Raw genomic sequence first — 17,962 nt, forward strand, 5'->3', positions numbered from 1 at the left:
GGGTTTCTTTTTTTCGCAATTTTTTCTCTTAAGCTTCCAAAGAGAGAAAGTGTTGTCCTAATACAAATACATTTTTCATAAATAAAATAGTTTAACAAAAAATTTGTTCTATCACAGCCAATTTAATTACTTAAAAATAAAAAAGGGTTTTCATTCCTTCAGCATCTTTCAAAAAACGTTTTTTTTCTTTGTTTTGCCTAATTATAATGTCTATTCAAGAGAGTTTTTTGGTTTCTACAGTTGGGGCTCTACTCTATAATACACATAGGCATAACACCATTCCTTCACCCCCTCAACATTTCCACAGCACAGTGGATAGACTGTCGTTGATTTGGTAATTTTTGCACATCGCATACACAATTCCATTGCGCTTTGATCCTCTTCACATTTACGTACTTGTTCTTTGGTTTCTTCATCCAAACGACCATTGTATTCACCACTGTGGTCATCATTCAAATAATCTTCATCGATGGGCATGCTGTGTACAGATTTGGTGGCGGGTAATAGGAGTGCCACAGCAGCGATGAGAACAATGAGGGCAAAGAAAATCTAAAATAAAGTGAAAAAGAGAAAAATTGGTAAAAAAAACAATTGCAAAAAAACCAGTAAGGAAAGGATCAAAGTCGGGCTGGGCCGACTATATGATACCCTACACCACTGTGAATAGGTGAACAGATTACGATATAATTTGGCACATATATTTCTAGACCAAACACCGTCACACATTCCAAATTTCATCAAAATTAGACATACATAGCGTCTTTGGTGCATCAAATACCTTAAATCGGGCGAAAATATATATGGGAGCTATATCCAAATCCAAACAGATTTCGATAAAATTTGGCACTCTTATTTCTAGACCAAATTCCGTCACACATTCCATATTTCATTGAGATCGGACATATATAACGTGTTTAGTGCACCAAATACCAAAAATCGGCCAAAAAATATATATGGGAGCTACATCCAAATCCGAACCGATTACGATATAATTTGGCACATTTATCTATAGACCTAATTCCATCACACATTCCAAATTTCATCAAAATTGGACAGATACAGCGTGTTTGGTGCATCAAATACCTCAAATCGGCCGAAAATATATATGGGAGCTATATACAGATCTGAACCGATTTTCACCAAAAGCAATAGCGTACTTCATTAAATAAATGATCTTCCCTAATTTTCAGCCAAATCGAACAATAAATCGACTCAGAAAGTGATTCTATGTATATCCCTAAAAGGAACTATGGGTCTATCTCTTTTCCATAGGTATGTTAAATAGAAATCGTCACCATAAATGCCCGAAGACGTAACCGACATGAAAATCATAAAGCTAAAATACATGCTCTGGCAAAATTTCAAGCTTCTACGTTCAAAAACAACGATCCTATTCAAGAAATGGAATTTCGGAAAATGGGATAATATTGCAGATTTTGTTGTAATGAAGGATCTCAAAACTAAGCACTTCAGCGGTTTTGGTTTCACTACTTATTCCCCTTCGAATATGATCGATAATATTCCATATACTCGCCTTCATAAGATTAATATTCCATAAAACAGTTTTTAATTTTATAACGTTTTTTGCTTCTCCTGTAAAGTTTTGGTTTTGTGGGTTACGTCTTCGGGCATTTATGGTGACGAAATGCACTAACACATAATAAATACCCTTAAATCCTTAAAAACCCACAAAAATATCAATCGGTTCATTAGTTTTCGATCTAGAGTTGGCGCCGATTTCAAAATGACATTTGGAGAAAATATGTTTTTAGTTTCTTCCATGTTCCAGTTTTCAGTAAGTAAACGTCAAATGAAATCCAATTGATTTCAGATGAGATTTCATTTCACGTATATACATATTCTGAACGCATGGGAGTTGGGAATTTTTTCCCATTCCCACATCTTCGTATTCTGATTCCAACGCTGTATCACAGTTTATACAGTTGGCCATTCAGACAGGGCTAACTAGTTTGGGCTGAATGGCCAACTGTATAAACTGTGCGCTGTATAAAAATTTTTGTTGGTGAAATGTATACTTCCCGAGATATGGGCCTCTGAAGTTCCGAAAATTCCCTTGTTTAGAGGTCGGCTACTTAGAGAAAATTTTTAATTTAAAAGAAAATGTTGTTCGGTGCCGAGATAGGCTCATGTCCATAGGAGAAAGTCTGAAATCTCCGGCCCGGCTATTAAAAGAAACTTACGATTTAAAAAAATTGCAAACTGTCGGTAAAGGAAATTTGTCCAAAAAAATCCAACTCTACTCAAAAAGTACCAAAAGTTGCAACTGTTTTTGCAACAGAGTTTGTCGTGTTTTACACGTTTACGATTGGTCGTATGAGATTTTATGGAGTTAGTAAATCTAAAGTTATTTGGAAATCATAAAATTATTTATTTTTTTTTTTTCATTATACACTTTTTTAACAAAAAGTACGCTTGATACCATGATACAAAAATGTATCCCTATGTAAAATATACCAATATGAGCAAAGAGGGGACGATATCTCATACGTGAAATCGTAAAAGTGTAACACACGACTTTATTAGTTATTTTGTATGTATACGTAAACAAACATCAGCTGACAGTTTATATCCTCGAAAAGCTAAGTGTAACCAGCAAAGATTAACCCACTGGATCTATTAAACCCAGTGGGTTAACCTTCAATATTGTAACCGGGGTATTATGCTTGGTTTACATTCGGCGTCGTTTCGTGATTTCGAAGGCATAGTAAAAATTAGTAGATTCTTGCAGTACTGGAACAAACCAAATGTTAATATCAAAATTTGTAAACAATGTGAAAAAATATTAAATTACATTGTCACAATGCTATTTTTCATTGTGTTCCCGTACCTTTTTAATGGTAATGTTAGAAAATAGACCGAATTGTCAAATATTGCTTCCCCATACAAATTTCGTAAAAAATACGGGAACGGAAAAATGACGGAAATTGAAAAACTCCAGCAGAAATGTCAAAATCAACGTATCAGCTATAATATTAGATACCAATGAAGATATGAACATGCTTGCTGCTAGTTTCTACTAGGCCAAAATTTTATGGCAGAAAACAGGAGAAGAGGGTGTTATTCGGCGCTATTTTTGTTTAAAGAGAAGTGCAAGTCTTGCTAGATTTCGGAGTACGGGAACTCATTTTTAGCACTAAATGGAAAAACTACTGCAATTACTAATATTTTGCAGGTTCTGAGCAAAACTTTTATCTATCAAAATTTATTATTATGATGTCTCTACGATAAAATAATTTTTTATTTTTTCATTTGTTAGTACTATACACAATTAATACGATATATAGATAATTTTCCAAATAAAGTTCTATATTGTCGTATATTTTTGACTATTAAATCAATTTACAATAAATTGTTTTGAAAATTCATGTTCGATCAGCTGCGCATATACATCTACCTTTATCATTGTGATATGTTTGAAATCAACAAAAAATAAGTGTAAACACCGGGGTGTATTTCAGGATTTCGTGAAATCCAGTGGATTTTGGAGCGCAAGTGTAAACTTGGCATTAGACATAAATGAAACTTAATCCCTTATCTCCAATTATTCCGAATTTGTTACAAACTTAAAAACTTCCTATTATTTTATACACAAAAAGTATGTTTGCCTAATAATTAAAAAAACGCTAACATATTTGAAGAAAACATGCTTATTAGTACAACACCACACAATAACGTTTGACTCCATTCACTTAAAAAATCCATAAACAAATGCACGGTTGTTGAATTAGATTAGTTGTGCGTTTACTTACCTAATTTAAAAACCGTGAATTCAATGTAAATATGCATTTTTTATTATAAAACAAAATTACAGCTCCCTAAAGTATGCAATAATGATATGCTGTAACTAATTCGGAATTTCTTTTCCCATTTTTTTTGCTTCTCCCAAGTCGTTGAGAATGGGAAATTTTGCTCCCATGGGAATGTTCAGAATAGGGCTGCATAGCCACACATACAATTTTTTCGTGTCTATTTATTAGATAAAGACAATTGTTTTTTCTGCTTTATATTACTGGAACAAAAACATAGAGATTTCCGCCATTGTTATTTCCAAATTAATGGTGGTGACAAATTAACGATAATATCCATAGCTATAGAATTTTTTGAAATGAAATATCGAAAATATCTAAAGCGAGGTACACACGATCAGTTTTGACTGTTGATTTTTCGGAAATATCAATAAATGTCAAACAGTCCAGCAACCACAAAATATTTTGTGGTTGCCTGATGACTGACGAAAATGAACGGCCACACTGGCAAGCAACCGATTGTTGAGCAAAACTGACAGTCAAAACTAATCGTGTGTACCCCACTTAATGTTGGGAATATCGATCGTATGCCAGCTCTAGTTGTTGGACGATTGGACAGTTATCGATAATTACGATAAATCGACATTCAAAACTGACAATTGGTCTGTTCCAGAACCTGCAAGAATCTACAATTTTTCACTACAATAACAATTTTTCCTTTATGATATCGGAAAAAAATAATCAAAATTAGTAGATTCTTGCAGTACTGGAACAGTCCAAATGTGTACTGCTCTTTAGAGCTGAAAAAAATCGATGGCACTATCGATAATATCGATCCTTTTTTAAAAATTCAATATCGATAGATAGTTGTGTCTATCGATATTATCGGATTAAAATCCCCTAACCTAAAATGTATTGAAATGAATAGAAATTACACGTGTTTTCGGTTTTGTGGATGTCAAAAGGTAAGTCCGTTTTTACACGTACACATTTTTCGGAAAAGTAAATGCTCCGTTCCAGAACCTGCAAGAAGCTACTACTTTTTACTACGATAACATTTTTTCCTTTATGTTATCGAAAAAAATAGTAAAAATTAGTAGATTCTTGCAGTACTGGAACAGACCAAAAATGCATTTTATTAATATTTTTACAAAATAAAATATTATGCAAAATGTCAAGAAAAGTCCCGGTCCACACTAGAGTGGTTTCAATGAAAAAAATTCATGAAGCTATGCGTTCTCAGCAATTTTATGACATTACTGAAGTGGGTAACTCGATCTAAGAACGCCAAATTTCATGAAATTATTTCATTGAAATCACGTTAGTATGGACCGGGACAAAGCATTGACATTTCCGCCATTTTCATCTCCATATTAATGGTGTTGACAACTTAACGATAATATCGATAGCAATCGATATTTTAAAATATTATATCGAAAATATCTAATTTTGGGAATATCGATGGTTTTCCAGCTCTAGGTCCACGACTTCATATAGCCCCCATAGAACGATACCTCCCGATTATCGGTATTTTGTATAGTTGTAGCCTCAATATCCCACCGAAATGACTGAAATTTGGTATTTACCCCCTGTTTTTGTAAAAGTTTTTATTCTTCTCACACGAACTGTCAAATTTTGTAGATCGATTTATTCGCCTCAGCGCAAATGTAGAGCTCTGATTTTTAAAAGAGGATTTCCTAACTATATTTGGCGAACGAACGAAAAATAGTTACAAAAACAGGGGGTTAAGGGCTAAATACATACGGTCCGTTGTGCGTCGCGTTACAACAACCACATGAAAACTTTAAGAACAAACTTGGCATCACTTACACTTTTTTCATGTGGTTGTTGTTTTTAACGCGTGACGCGACGCACAACGGACCGTATGTGCCGGGGGCTTTAGTCTTCGTTGGGGGTATAAAACTTTCCACCTGAAATTTCTCAGTATACGTTCACGTCTTCATATAGCCCCCATAGAACGGTACCTCCGGATTTCTTATATTTAGAAGGTTGTGGCCTCAATATCCAGCTAAAATGGCTGAAATTCGATATTAGGTCTTCCTTTTGGGTAAGCAACCTTCCACCTAAAATTTGTCGGTTTAGGTTCAGTAGTAGGATTCTGTAACTTATTTTTGCTGTTATCGATAATTGTCGGTAAAATTAAAATGCTTATAATTTCGCTGTTCCAATCTCGAAAGGTGTAAGGCAGGGTTGCGTACTATCGCCGCTTCTGTTTAATTTATACTCCCAAAAAATATTTGAGGATTCAATATGTGCGAAAAACATCGGAATAAGAATAAACAACACAATTATAAACAATATACGTTATGCCGACGACACCACCCTAATTGCAAGCAGCCTCGCAGGACTACAAAAACTAATAGATGCTCTTGAACATGCCAGTACGTCATATGCCTTAAAAATTAATATAAAAAAGACAAAGTTCATGATTATAAGTAGAAGGGGCATCGAATCCAACACTCCTTTAAGCATCAATGGTACTCAAATAGAAAGAGTCTCAACATTCAAATATCTCGGAGTTCAAATTAATGAAAACTGGGATCCATCAAAAGAAATAAAATGTCGAATTGAAATGGCAAGAAACTCTTTTCATAAATTTAGAAAAATATTAACGAGCCATGACATAACTCTGGAAACAAAAAAACGATTTGTAAAATGCTACATATGGTCAGTACTATTATACTCGGCAGAAACATGGACACTAAAAGCAGCAGACGAGAGAAGACTGCACTCGTTTGAGATTTGGATATACCGACGGATCTTAAAGATATCCTGGACCAATCACATCTCAAATAATGAAGTACTGAGGCGAATGAATACCGAAAATCAAATTATCAGAACTATAAAGACGAGAAAAACTGCTTATTTGGGACACATTATGCGAAATAGAAAATATAATCTCCTCCAAGCTATTATAAGAACCAAAATTGAAGGTCGCAGACCAAGAGGAAGACGAGAAATAACATGGATGAAAAACATTCAGGAATGGACAGGACACCAAGATGAAATAAGCCTTTTAAGCGCCGCAAGAAACAGAGAACTAGCTATAATTGAATGAAATGTTTTAACTCTATAATATGTAATTAAATAACTCTGTAATAATTAACATTGTATGATCGCTAATATCCGAATACGGATTTGCAAATAAAGAAGAAGAAGATAATTTCGCTAATTAACGATTTTTTTCGGTAAGTTAACGAGGAATAAAAAGTAGTCGCTAGCCTCTAGCGACACAAACAGTGATGTCAACTTTTCTTTATGTTTTTAGTCATAATTTTGCTATTTAATTTTACCGATTTTTGCCGGTAACAGCAAAAATGAGTTACAGAATCCTACTACAGGCCTCCATATAGCTTCCATAGAACGATACCTCTCGATTTTCGATATTTTGAAGGTTGAGTTTGTGGTTATACATTTCTCTATTTCATTGTGTGAAAAGAATTTTAAACAGAAAAATTGTACATACTGACATTTTTGTACTTATTATTGAAATATTTGTTGCATAAGAAAATATGTACAATATGTATAATTTTGCATATGCAAAAATTTATGCACTTTGCATAATTTTGCATATGTCATACATATGTTTCAATTGCAATTTAATCAGAAGCCAAAAATGTGCTCAGTCCCAAAATTTGACATGAATCGGACCAAAAATAGGGGTTGCATAAAATTCCGCTGTCTAGTAATAAATTATTTGAGCAAAGCTGTCATTCAAAACTGACAATGTGTACCCAGCTTATGATAACCCTCAACATAATCTTTCTTCCCATATACTACCTGCTAGGAGTGTATAAAAATATTCCAGACTAAACAAAAATAAAACATTACTCACATTTAGATCCTTGTCTTGAAATTTATGTATGAGTGTACTGAGAAAGAGATAACGGATGACGGTCTGTCTGTTGTCATGTACCCACAAGTTAATTAAAACATTATTTGGCAATTACCATTTGTTCCTAAGAATAAAAAATAATTCATTTGTTTTCGACTTAATCAAAGGTCGTAGTGAGTTAACATTCTCTTTTTTGAACAATAAACACTGATAAATAATTTATATTTGTTTATATAAACATTATAATAAAAATATGGATTTTTATTGTTGTTTTCAAATTTTAATTTGTTACTAATTTTTATTAAATATAATATACATATATTATACATAAGATTACCATATGTTGACCCAAATTTCTATGTAGCCATGGCACAATTACCCAGGTAGTGGCATCGTAAAACTTTGAATATGATATGTCAAAACTTTCTTTATGTTGTTGTGGAAATTACAACAAAAATAATTTTTTTATAAAGGGATTTGACTTTTCATTTTCGATCAGCTGGTGTGATACCACTACCTGGTAGTTCTGCCATGTATGTAGCATACTTAACGGCTTCAAACACCTGTGATTCTCTAACACATGGCCTGTTCCCGTACTTTGTAAAGTGGTAAAAGTTGTAAAAGTCGTAAACGATGTTCATATAAATTTTGTGTACGGGAACGCAAAATGTGTAAAAGTGGTAAAAATTGTAAAAACGTTTTAGTTCTGGAACAGAGCTATTTTTTAGCTCTGTTCCTTTACGTGCAAGAATCTTTAAGTTTTACCACTTTTTACTCGAAAAGCGTTCCTTTACTTCTGACACCATACAATTCATATGGGAGCAGTTTACAACTTTTACTACTTTTGCCGATTTTACCATTTTCAAAAGTAAAAGAACAGACCATTTGAGGAACAGACCATTTACAGACAAAAATCGGTAAAATTAAAATTCTTAAGGCCTGCGTACATAAGCTGCCTTGCCTGCTTACCTTGCTTACTTCTGATAAAAGAATAAGAAAGAAAAGGGCAACCCAGTTCGAAATTTCCTCGGCCTTCTTTATTCTTTTATTTTTATTATGTCAAAAATGAAGCAGGAAAGCAAGACAATCAGGCAGAGCAGCTTATGTACGCAGGCCTTTATACTTTCGGTAATTAATAATATTTTTCAGTAAGTTAGCGACGTATGTCCCGGTCCACACTAACGTGAATTTCATTAAAAAGTTTCATGAAATTAGGTGTTCTTAAATCGAATCCCCCCTATAGCAATTTTATGATTTTAGTCCCGGTCCACACTAGCGTGAATTTCATTAAAAAATTTCATGAAATTAGGTGTTCTTAAATCGAATTCCCCACTACAGCAATTTTATGATTTTACACTACTATGGAGGTCGATCTAGAGACGCATAATTTCATGCAATTTTTTCAATGAAATCACTCTAGTGTGGACCGGGACTTATGCTTGGTTTACATTCGGCGTCGTTTCGTGATTTCGAAGGCGTTTCGTGATTTCGCGCGGAATCAAGCAAAATTTATCATGATTTTCCATAAAAAAATGAAATCATCTCATTTCGTAATTTCAGCGAAATCAATATCGAAATCACAGTACACATGATATACAATCCTGTTTTTGCCTAAAAAAGTACCAAAAGTTGCAACACTTTTCACGTGTCAGAATAAACAAGGTAGATGGTCAATTGCTGCAACAAAAAATTTTAGTATCAAAATTTGTAAACAATGTGAAAAATATTAAATTACTTTGTTACAATGCTATTTTTTATTGTGTTCCCGTACTTTTTTAATGGTAACTTTAGAAAAAAGTGCGAATTGTCAAAAATTGCTTCCCCATACAAATTTCTTAAAAAATACAGGAACGGAAAAATGGCGGAAATTGCAAACACTTCAGCAGAGATATCAAAATTAACGTATCAGCTATCGTATTTAAATGCCATTTAACATGCTGCAAGTTTCTACTAGGCCAAAATTGTATGGCAGAAAACAGGAGAAGATGGTGTTGTTCGGCGCTATTTTTGTTTAAAGGGAAGTGCAAGCCTTGCTAGAATTCGGAGTACGGGAACGCATTTTGAGCACTAAACGGGAAAACTGCTGCAAGTAGTAATATTTTGCAAGTTCTGAACAAAAATTTTATCTATTAAAATTTATTATTATGATGTCTCAACGATAAAATAATATTTTATTTTTTCATTTGTTAGTACTATACAAAATTAATACGATACATAGAAAATTTTACGATAATTTTCGAAATAAAATTGTAATGTTCTATATTGTCGTATGTTTTCTATGACTAATTCAATTTACAACAACTTGTTTTGAAAATGCATCTTCGATCAGCTGCGCATATGCATCCACCTTGATTAATGTGATATGTTTGAAATCAACAAAAAAATAAGTGTAAACACCGGGGTGTATTTCAGGGTTTCGTGAAATCCAGTGGATTTTAGAGCGCAAGTGCAAACTTGGCATTACTCTACTATGGAGGTCGATCTACATACATACATATGTTCCCATAACATCCCGGAAGGGACAAGGGAGACTTCTCTCATATCAATGAGTGCACGCCGATTCAAATTGGCTCAATGATATGGGACCTACTTTTTATCGCCGAGTCCGAACGGCGTGTCATACGACACCACTTGTAGAGAAGTTTTTCATGGCTGAAATACTCAGGAAATGTCGCCATCATTACTGAGGGGGAATTTTGCCACCGTTGAAAATTTATTGATGTTGCATGGCATGAGATTCGAACCGCAGACCTTCTGAGTGCAAGGCGGACGTGCTAACCATTGCACCACGGTGGCCCCATGGAGGTCGATCTAGCGACACACAACTTCATGCAATTTTTTCAATGAATTCACTCTAGTGTGTACCGGGACTATACAAAGTAAGCTTTGTTCCTTTACCTTTTTAATGGTAAGAGTGGTAAAAGAGAAAAGTGTCAAAATTGTTCAAAATTGCTCTCTCATGAACATTTTTACCAGAAAAGTAAAGGAACGGAAAAATGGTAGATCCGGCAGCAATGTCAGAAAAAAAATATAAAAATTAAATTTTCGTCTTTTATTTCACAGTTTTTAATTGAGTTTTGTCAGTGTTCGACTTTTTCTTCGGGTTTTCGTCAAACAAAAGTCGAAAAATCAGTTCTGCCATTTTCTACCAGCAGAAATTTTGCTGGTAGCCTGTGGTAGAAGAGAAAGCCATTTTCGCTCTCTCTCCCCTCTCACTCTCTTAAAAATTGCTTCAGTCTTGCCACTTTTCGGGGTTAAGGAACGCTTTGCAGGTTAAAATTGGTAACAAATGATAAAAATGGTAACCTCAGGTAAGTAAAGGAACACAGCTGTAGTCGTAAAGTTCTACCGTTAGTAAGAGTGTTGTCAACTTTTATTTGAATGTTTCATTCATAATTTTGCGTTTTAATGTTAGCGATTTTTGTCGGTAACTCAAAAAATGGGTTAGAGAATCGCACTACTGTTTTTAAGAATATTTTAGCGACAGAATTGATTGCTTGGCCAGACGCTTGTATAAAATAAGAATGCAAATATTGAATGAGTCTTACCCGAATTTTGGTTAAAGGGAGACATGTGAGGTTTCTATGCTCCCAACAAGTCGATTTTTAGGAGAAACTAAACAGGTGAAGTTGTGCAGAGCCTTGCAAAGACTTCCATGTAAAGAGAGACAGATGATATTAGAACCACTACTGTAACATCCTCCATATTCGGCTGGAAGAATACCCAGCAAATTAATAAGAAGTATGTACTCATTTCGTTACATTTTGTCAGCTTCCAGATTGTATCCAATGTTGTGTTCCAGAAAAATGTTTTTAAAGTTTTTTATCAATTTTGCGTTTCCTTAATCCAAAACACGGCACATTTTAAATGTGAGTAGTTCACCAGTTTTACTACTTTTGCAACTTTTGCCATTTAATTAAGTCGAAAACACATCCAACGTTTGTGTAATTTCTGATAGAAGAATAAAGAAAAATTCTGACTATTTTGTCCTCGGTATTTTATTCTTTTATAAGAAATGACGCAAAACTCAAACGTTGGGTCTGTTCTCCACTTAAAACGCCATTTGCATTAAAACCTTTTGCAGAGTTATCCTTCTTTATGAGGATTTATTTGACTTAAGCTGAGTACACATTGCCAGTTTTGAATGACAGCTTTGTTGGTGCTTGCTAGTGTGGACGTTCATTTTCGTCATTCATCATGCAACCACAAAATGTTTTGTGGTTGCTGGACGGTTGGACAGTTATCGATAACTGCAAAATATCGACATTCAAAACTGACAATTGGTCTGTTCCAGAACTGCAAGAATCTACTAATTTGTACTATATTTTCCGATAACATAAAGGAAAAAATGTTATCGTAGTAAAAAGTAGTAGCTTCTTGCAGGTTCAGGAACAGAGCAAATGTGTACTGCTCTTTACATGGTTTATTAAATCCGGACATATGCAAACGCACTATAATGTCCCGTTTAGATTATGCTTGGTTTTGCAAATCCATTGGATTTAAGTTGTCATTTTCATTCAATATATGTCAAATAAATCGAGATAATGTACTTAATCATCATACAAGTGCATAGTCTAAACCAAGTTTAAGAGCGCCTAGACAAAGCCACTCCGTCCGTTAAATTTTAAAATCAGTTCTCGATCTCTATTTAAATTCAAGTCAAAGATATATGGTCTGTTCCAGTACTGAACATTTCTACACATTTTTACTATTTTTTTCGATAACATAAAGGAAAAATCGGTTATCGGAGTAAAAATGTGTAGTACTGGAACATACCAATAAATTCACAAAGATTGGAAAACTTAATTGTTAACATTTGTCAATAGATGTAGTTAAGCTCTGTTCCATGGTACAATAAGAAAGGTAGATGCATCGGCGAATTGCTACAACAAAGCAACTTTTTTTGTAAAGTAAATTGTCAAAATTTTCGCCAAATGGTCTCTTGTTGTCTCTTTTTATCGCTTGTGATTGTCTATAAAGTGTAGACATGCTATCTCTTACTTATGCCAAGTTTACACTTGCGCTCCAAAATCCACTGGATTTCACGAAATCCTGATATCACAATGATCACGGTAGATGCATATGCGCAGCTGATCGAACATTAATTTTCAAAACAAGTTATTGTAAATTGTATTAGTCATCAAAAATATACGACAATATATAACTTTACAACTTTATTTCGAAAATTATCGTAAAATTATCTATATATCGTATTAATTGTGTATGGTTCCAACAAATGGAAAAATAAAAAATGATTTTATCGTTGAAGCATCATAATAAATTTTGATCGATAACAGTTGTGTTCTTCTCCTGATTTCTGCCATACAATTTTGGCCTAGTAGAAACTAGCAGCAAGCATGATCATGGTATGATTGCTGATACGTTGATTTTGACATTTATGCTGGAGTTTTTGCAATTTCCGTCATTTTTCCATTCCCGGAATTTTTAATCAATTTTTGACAATTCGCTTTTTTCTAACATTACCATTAAAAAAGTACGGGAACACAATGAAAAATAGCATTTAAGAAAAGTAATTTAATATTTTATTCACATTGTTTACAAATTTTGATACTAAAATTTTTTGTTGCAGCAATTGACCATCTACCTTGTTTATTGTGATACGTGAAAAGTGTTGCAACTTTAGGTACTTTTTTAGGCAAACACAGGGTTGTATATCATGTGTACTGTGATTTCGATGTTGATTTCGCTGAAATCACGAAATGAGATGATTTCATTTTTGTATGGGAAATCATGAAAAATTTTGCATGATTCCGCGCGAAATCACGAAACGCCTTCGAAATCACGAAACGATGCCGAATGTAAACCAGACATTACCGAATCATATGGATTTTTGTTTTGATTTTTCATGGCGAATTCATAGTTTTTTGACGTTTTAGATTCGATCAGCTGGGCTGAGGCATCTACCTTTCTAATTGTTCCATGCTCTGTTCTTACGATATCATAACAACCCAGCAAAAAATTTTGGAAGTTGTGCAATTGGAGTTATGATTTCACAACATCTTTCGATGTAGTCCAACAGAGTTATGAAAAATGCACTCCGTTCGATACATTTTATAAGCAGTTGCTGTAGAGATCCCTACAGAAAAAAAAAACAGTTGGTTGATCCCTACACATTTCTTCAAAAGATAAACAAGAGTGTATACATTTCGGAGAATTTGTTATAAAATAAAGAAATAAAAACTTAAGTTGCGAACATTTTTGCGGTAATTCACGAGACGGAAATTTTTAATGGAGCGGAGTTGGAGTCCATATCGAAAGCTGAACTAGTGATGGGAAGTCAGCATAAAAAACCTTTTGGATGATGAAGCAAAATCAGATGCGCTTGGATTAAATTGAGAACGGAGGAAGTAAGCTCAAATGTGATTGAATTTAATGGAAACTTTTTTTTTTTAATTTTTGTTTATAGTTCTTTGAGTTCTTGTTTTACACAAATAATAAATGCATTTTATTTATTTTGGGATATTTCGCAATGGCTTGCATTTTTATTGCATCTTTAGACTGATTAAAAATTCAATCCGAAGAATGAATATAAATTCAATCCAAAGCACTGCATCTTAAGCCGTGATTTGGATCGAAAATGGAGTGCATCCCAGCTGTGTGCTGTGGAAGCAAAATGGAGTGCATCCTAGCTTCGCGCTCTCTTGTAAAATTCATTAGTGAATTCATAGGAAAAGATGTACTCCAACGGCAATTGTACTGCACACTTGTAATGATTAAACTGCATCCACGGATGCAAAATAATAAATGCAGTTTATTTATTTTGGGATATTTCGCAATGGCTTGCATTTTAATTGCATCTTTGGACTGATTAAAAATGCAATCCGAAGAGTGGCTTTAAATTCAATCCAAAACATTACATCAAAAACTGTGATTTGGATCGAAAATGTAGTGCATCCTAGCTGTGTGATGTGGAAGCAAAATGGGGTGCATCCTAGCTGCGCGCTCTCTTGTAAAATTCATAAGTGAATTCATAGGAAAAGATGTACTCCAACGGCAAATGTACCGTATACTTGTAGTGATTCAACTGCATCCGCGGATGCAAACTTTTTGCTGGGTTACTTTACCTGGTTCGTTCTACCATTATTAAAGAGAGAGAGAGAGAGACCTACCAAAATAACTTTTTGTATACAGACTTTTAGGCAGGTATTTGATTTTATAATAATTATTAATTTTTATAATTATTAATTTTATAATCGACAAGAAATGTAACTGCAACGAAAGAGAATATAAAATTTACTATGCTTTGAATGTATGCTAATCGTTCCACCGTTTACTTTTCATTCATATTTTGCATTCTTTCTAAAAATAGGTTTGTCCTCGTACTTACTAAATATTACTAAAACACATTTTCAGAAACTTTTTCTTTCTCCAACTGTCAGTTTTAGAAACATTTGTAATAGTTATTACAAATTATGGAGTACACGGACAGGCATAATGTTGTAGTTTTTCATAAATTTTTAAATGTTGTATTTTGTCTGTCATAATTAATTTATTTCGATAAATACTCTCATTTGTTAGGTATGGGATATATTTATTCGTCGTTCGGAGAGTATTTCCACTCGAACAACGAAGAAAAATCGTCGTTCGTTCTTAGAATTTTGTATGGGGAAATAAGTAATTTATTCGTAGTTATGATTCGAACAACGAAGTACCGTGGAAACGGCACATAAATTGAACAATGTACAAAAATAGTTCGCTCACAGAATTTTGCATTGAAAATTAAGTAATTAATACATAATTTGGGCTCGAACAACGAATAGAGAGCGAATTACCCCCAGTATGAACAAGGCATTACTCAAAGAAGCATAATACACCGTTTACACTATGCTTGGTTTAGCAAAACCAGTCGATTTAAGTATTAATTTTCATACAATATATGTCAAATAAATCGATATAATGCACTTAATCATCGTATATGTACATAGTCTAAACATAGTTTATGTGAGCAGTTCTCAACTTGTTTTACTTTTTAGCAAATTCGTGATTTAAATTGTCAATTCCATTTAATATTTGTCAAATTAATAACGTATTTGCCACAAATACAGGTTCTACATAGTTGCAAGTTCCTGCCTGTTCCCGCACTTTATAAACTGGCAAAAGTTGAAAAATCAAAATTAAAATTGGTAAATGACTTTCATATAAATTGTGTTTAAGGGAATGGTCCCAATTTACATTAGGCGAGTTTACTTGCGGCAATTGTCAGTTTGATGGAGAGAGAGGTGAGGCATATGGTAACCCTTTGCCTCTCAGCCCCCTCTCTCACCAACAAACTGACAATTGCCGCAAGTAAACTCGCCTAATGTAAATTGGGACATGCAAAATGCTCAAAAGTGCTGAAAATTTTAATAACTTTTTAGTTATGGAACAGAGCTTTTGTAAAAACAATTTATACAGATTTTTCTAAAGCTTTATTAGGAATTCATTCATCATTTCAGAGGTGGATAACATCTTACTTATGCAATAGGAAATGTGTTGTCAAAGTTGGGGAATATGAATCAAATGGATATTACCAAACCTCAGGAGTTCTTCAAGGGAGTGTCCTGAGACCGTTATTATTTAATATATTTATTAATGATATTAGTAGTTGTTTTAAATTCTTACAATTCCTGCTGTATGCCGATGACCTTAAAGTATTTTGGAAGGTCAAAACATTTATGGATTTTCTAAATATACAAGAAGATCTACACAACCTTATCCGATGGTGCGAATTGAATGAATTGCATCTTAATATAGATAAATGTTTCCATTTATCTTTTCATAGATCACGTAATCCACTTCAATTGCCTTTTTACTTGGGTAATCATATGTTAAAGATGGTTGAGGAAAAAGAAGATTTAGGTATTATTTTTGATTCTAAATTAACATTCACATCACATATTGATCATCTAATTCCTAAAACTTATTCTTTACTTGCCTTCATTAAATGAAATAGCACGGATTTTAAATATCCGTATACACTAAAGCAATTGTACTCATCATTCATTAGATCCAAATTAGAATACGGTGCTCTGATTTGGAGCCCTTTTTCTAAAATTCATATAAATCGCATTGAAAAAATTCAGAAAAAATTTGTCAAATTTGCTTTAGCTTATCTAAACTTTACTCTTCCTTGGCCTAATTATGATTCTCGGTGTCTTTTAATCCAATTAGAAACTTTGGAAAGCAGAAGAAAAGTACTTTCAATTTTATTTGCTTATGATATAATTAATTCTAATATTGACTGTTCATTTCTCTTGGATAAAATTGGATTTACAGTTCCAAGTCGAAGTCTTCGTCACTTTAACATGTTTCACGTTGATGCTAATCGTAATAATTATGTTTTGAATAGCCCAATAAATAGGGCGTTATTAAACATTAATACTCTTAATAGATCTTTTCCGATTGATTTTAGTGTAACAAAGTATGCATTTAAAACAATTTTGAAACAACATAACTTGTAATTATGAATACTGTTTAATTCTTTTCTTTGTATATACGTATTTATGTATAATTTACACATTATTTATTGAATTACTGTTGGTCTGTAAGGAACTATGTTCTCTTGAGTATTATGAAATAAAGAAATAAAAATCATGATTGAATTCATGTACAAAGATGGAGTGCTGAGGAACTTTCACTTGACGGAACTTAATTTTTTAATGTAAACTTTTGGCTGCGAATATAAAGGGTAATCTGTCATTTATATGCCGTATGTATGTATAATACCCGTCGGCATAAATATAGAAGTATAAGAAACTTGTGTTATTTTCGTCACTTTTTCGAAGTTAATAAAAACAAAGTTCATATTTTATAGGACCTTTTTATTGTCTATTTTTTTTAATGTTTTTTTATTTATTTTCAATGTTAATAAAAAATAAAATTAGAGTTAATTTTCATTTTTTTAATAATTATATTTCACAGTTTCTTTATTTATTTTTTATGTTGATTCGCTATTTACTAATTCATCATCATCTATGTCATCTATGTTTTTATTGTATTTTCCTTAATATATTTTCTTTTAATAAATCACTTACATTTTGTTTCATTTTTAAATTTAATTAATTATGTGTAAGTTTGAAAACAATAACTTCCGTTGACAACACAAAGCGACGTTTAGTCTGCTAGTACGCGAAAATCTAAACTGGATTAACAATAAGCGAACGGATTTTATATATAACACACGTCTTTTCATTTTAGAGATACTGGCTACTTGAATAAGCGGCATATCACACTACCAAAATTCACTACCAAGAAAACAGTAATTTCTAGATTACATTTGTTGAAAATAAACCGAAATGAGATTTCTGTTAAGTCAAAAACTCAATCAGCTCGTTGCTTG

The 17,962-nt window shown here is 33.1% G+C and overlaps 1 protein-coding gene across 1 annotated transcript; it reads right to left on the bottom strand.

The window, feature by feature from the left end:
- Nucleotides 1–3: 3 nt before the first annotated feature.
- Nucleotides 4–17,760, bottom strand: LOC141404796 (uncharacterized). Its single transcript, XM_073988517.1, has 2 exons — nucleotides 17,658–17,760; nucleotides 4–549 (listed from the first exon to the last, which is right to left on the bottom strand). The coding sequence occupies exons 1-2, from the start codon at nucleotides 17,667–17,669 to the stop codon at nucleotides 235–237; spliced, it is 327 nt and encodes a 108-aa protein (XP_073844618.1). The 5' UTR covers nucleotides 17,670–17,760; the 3' UTR covers nucleotides 4–234.
- Nucleotides 17,761–17,962: the final 202 nt, after the last annotated feature.

The sequence above is a fragment of the Musca autumnalis genome, unplaced genomic scaffold, assembly GCF_047663935.1.
Source record: "Musca autumnalis isolate F117 unplaced genomic scaffold, ASM4766393v1 scaffold_5, whole genome shotgun sequence".
Taxonomy (NCBI): Eukaryota; Metazoa; Arthropoda; class Insecta; order Diptera; family Muscidae; genus Musca; species Musca autumnalis.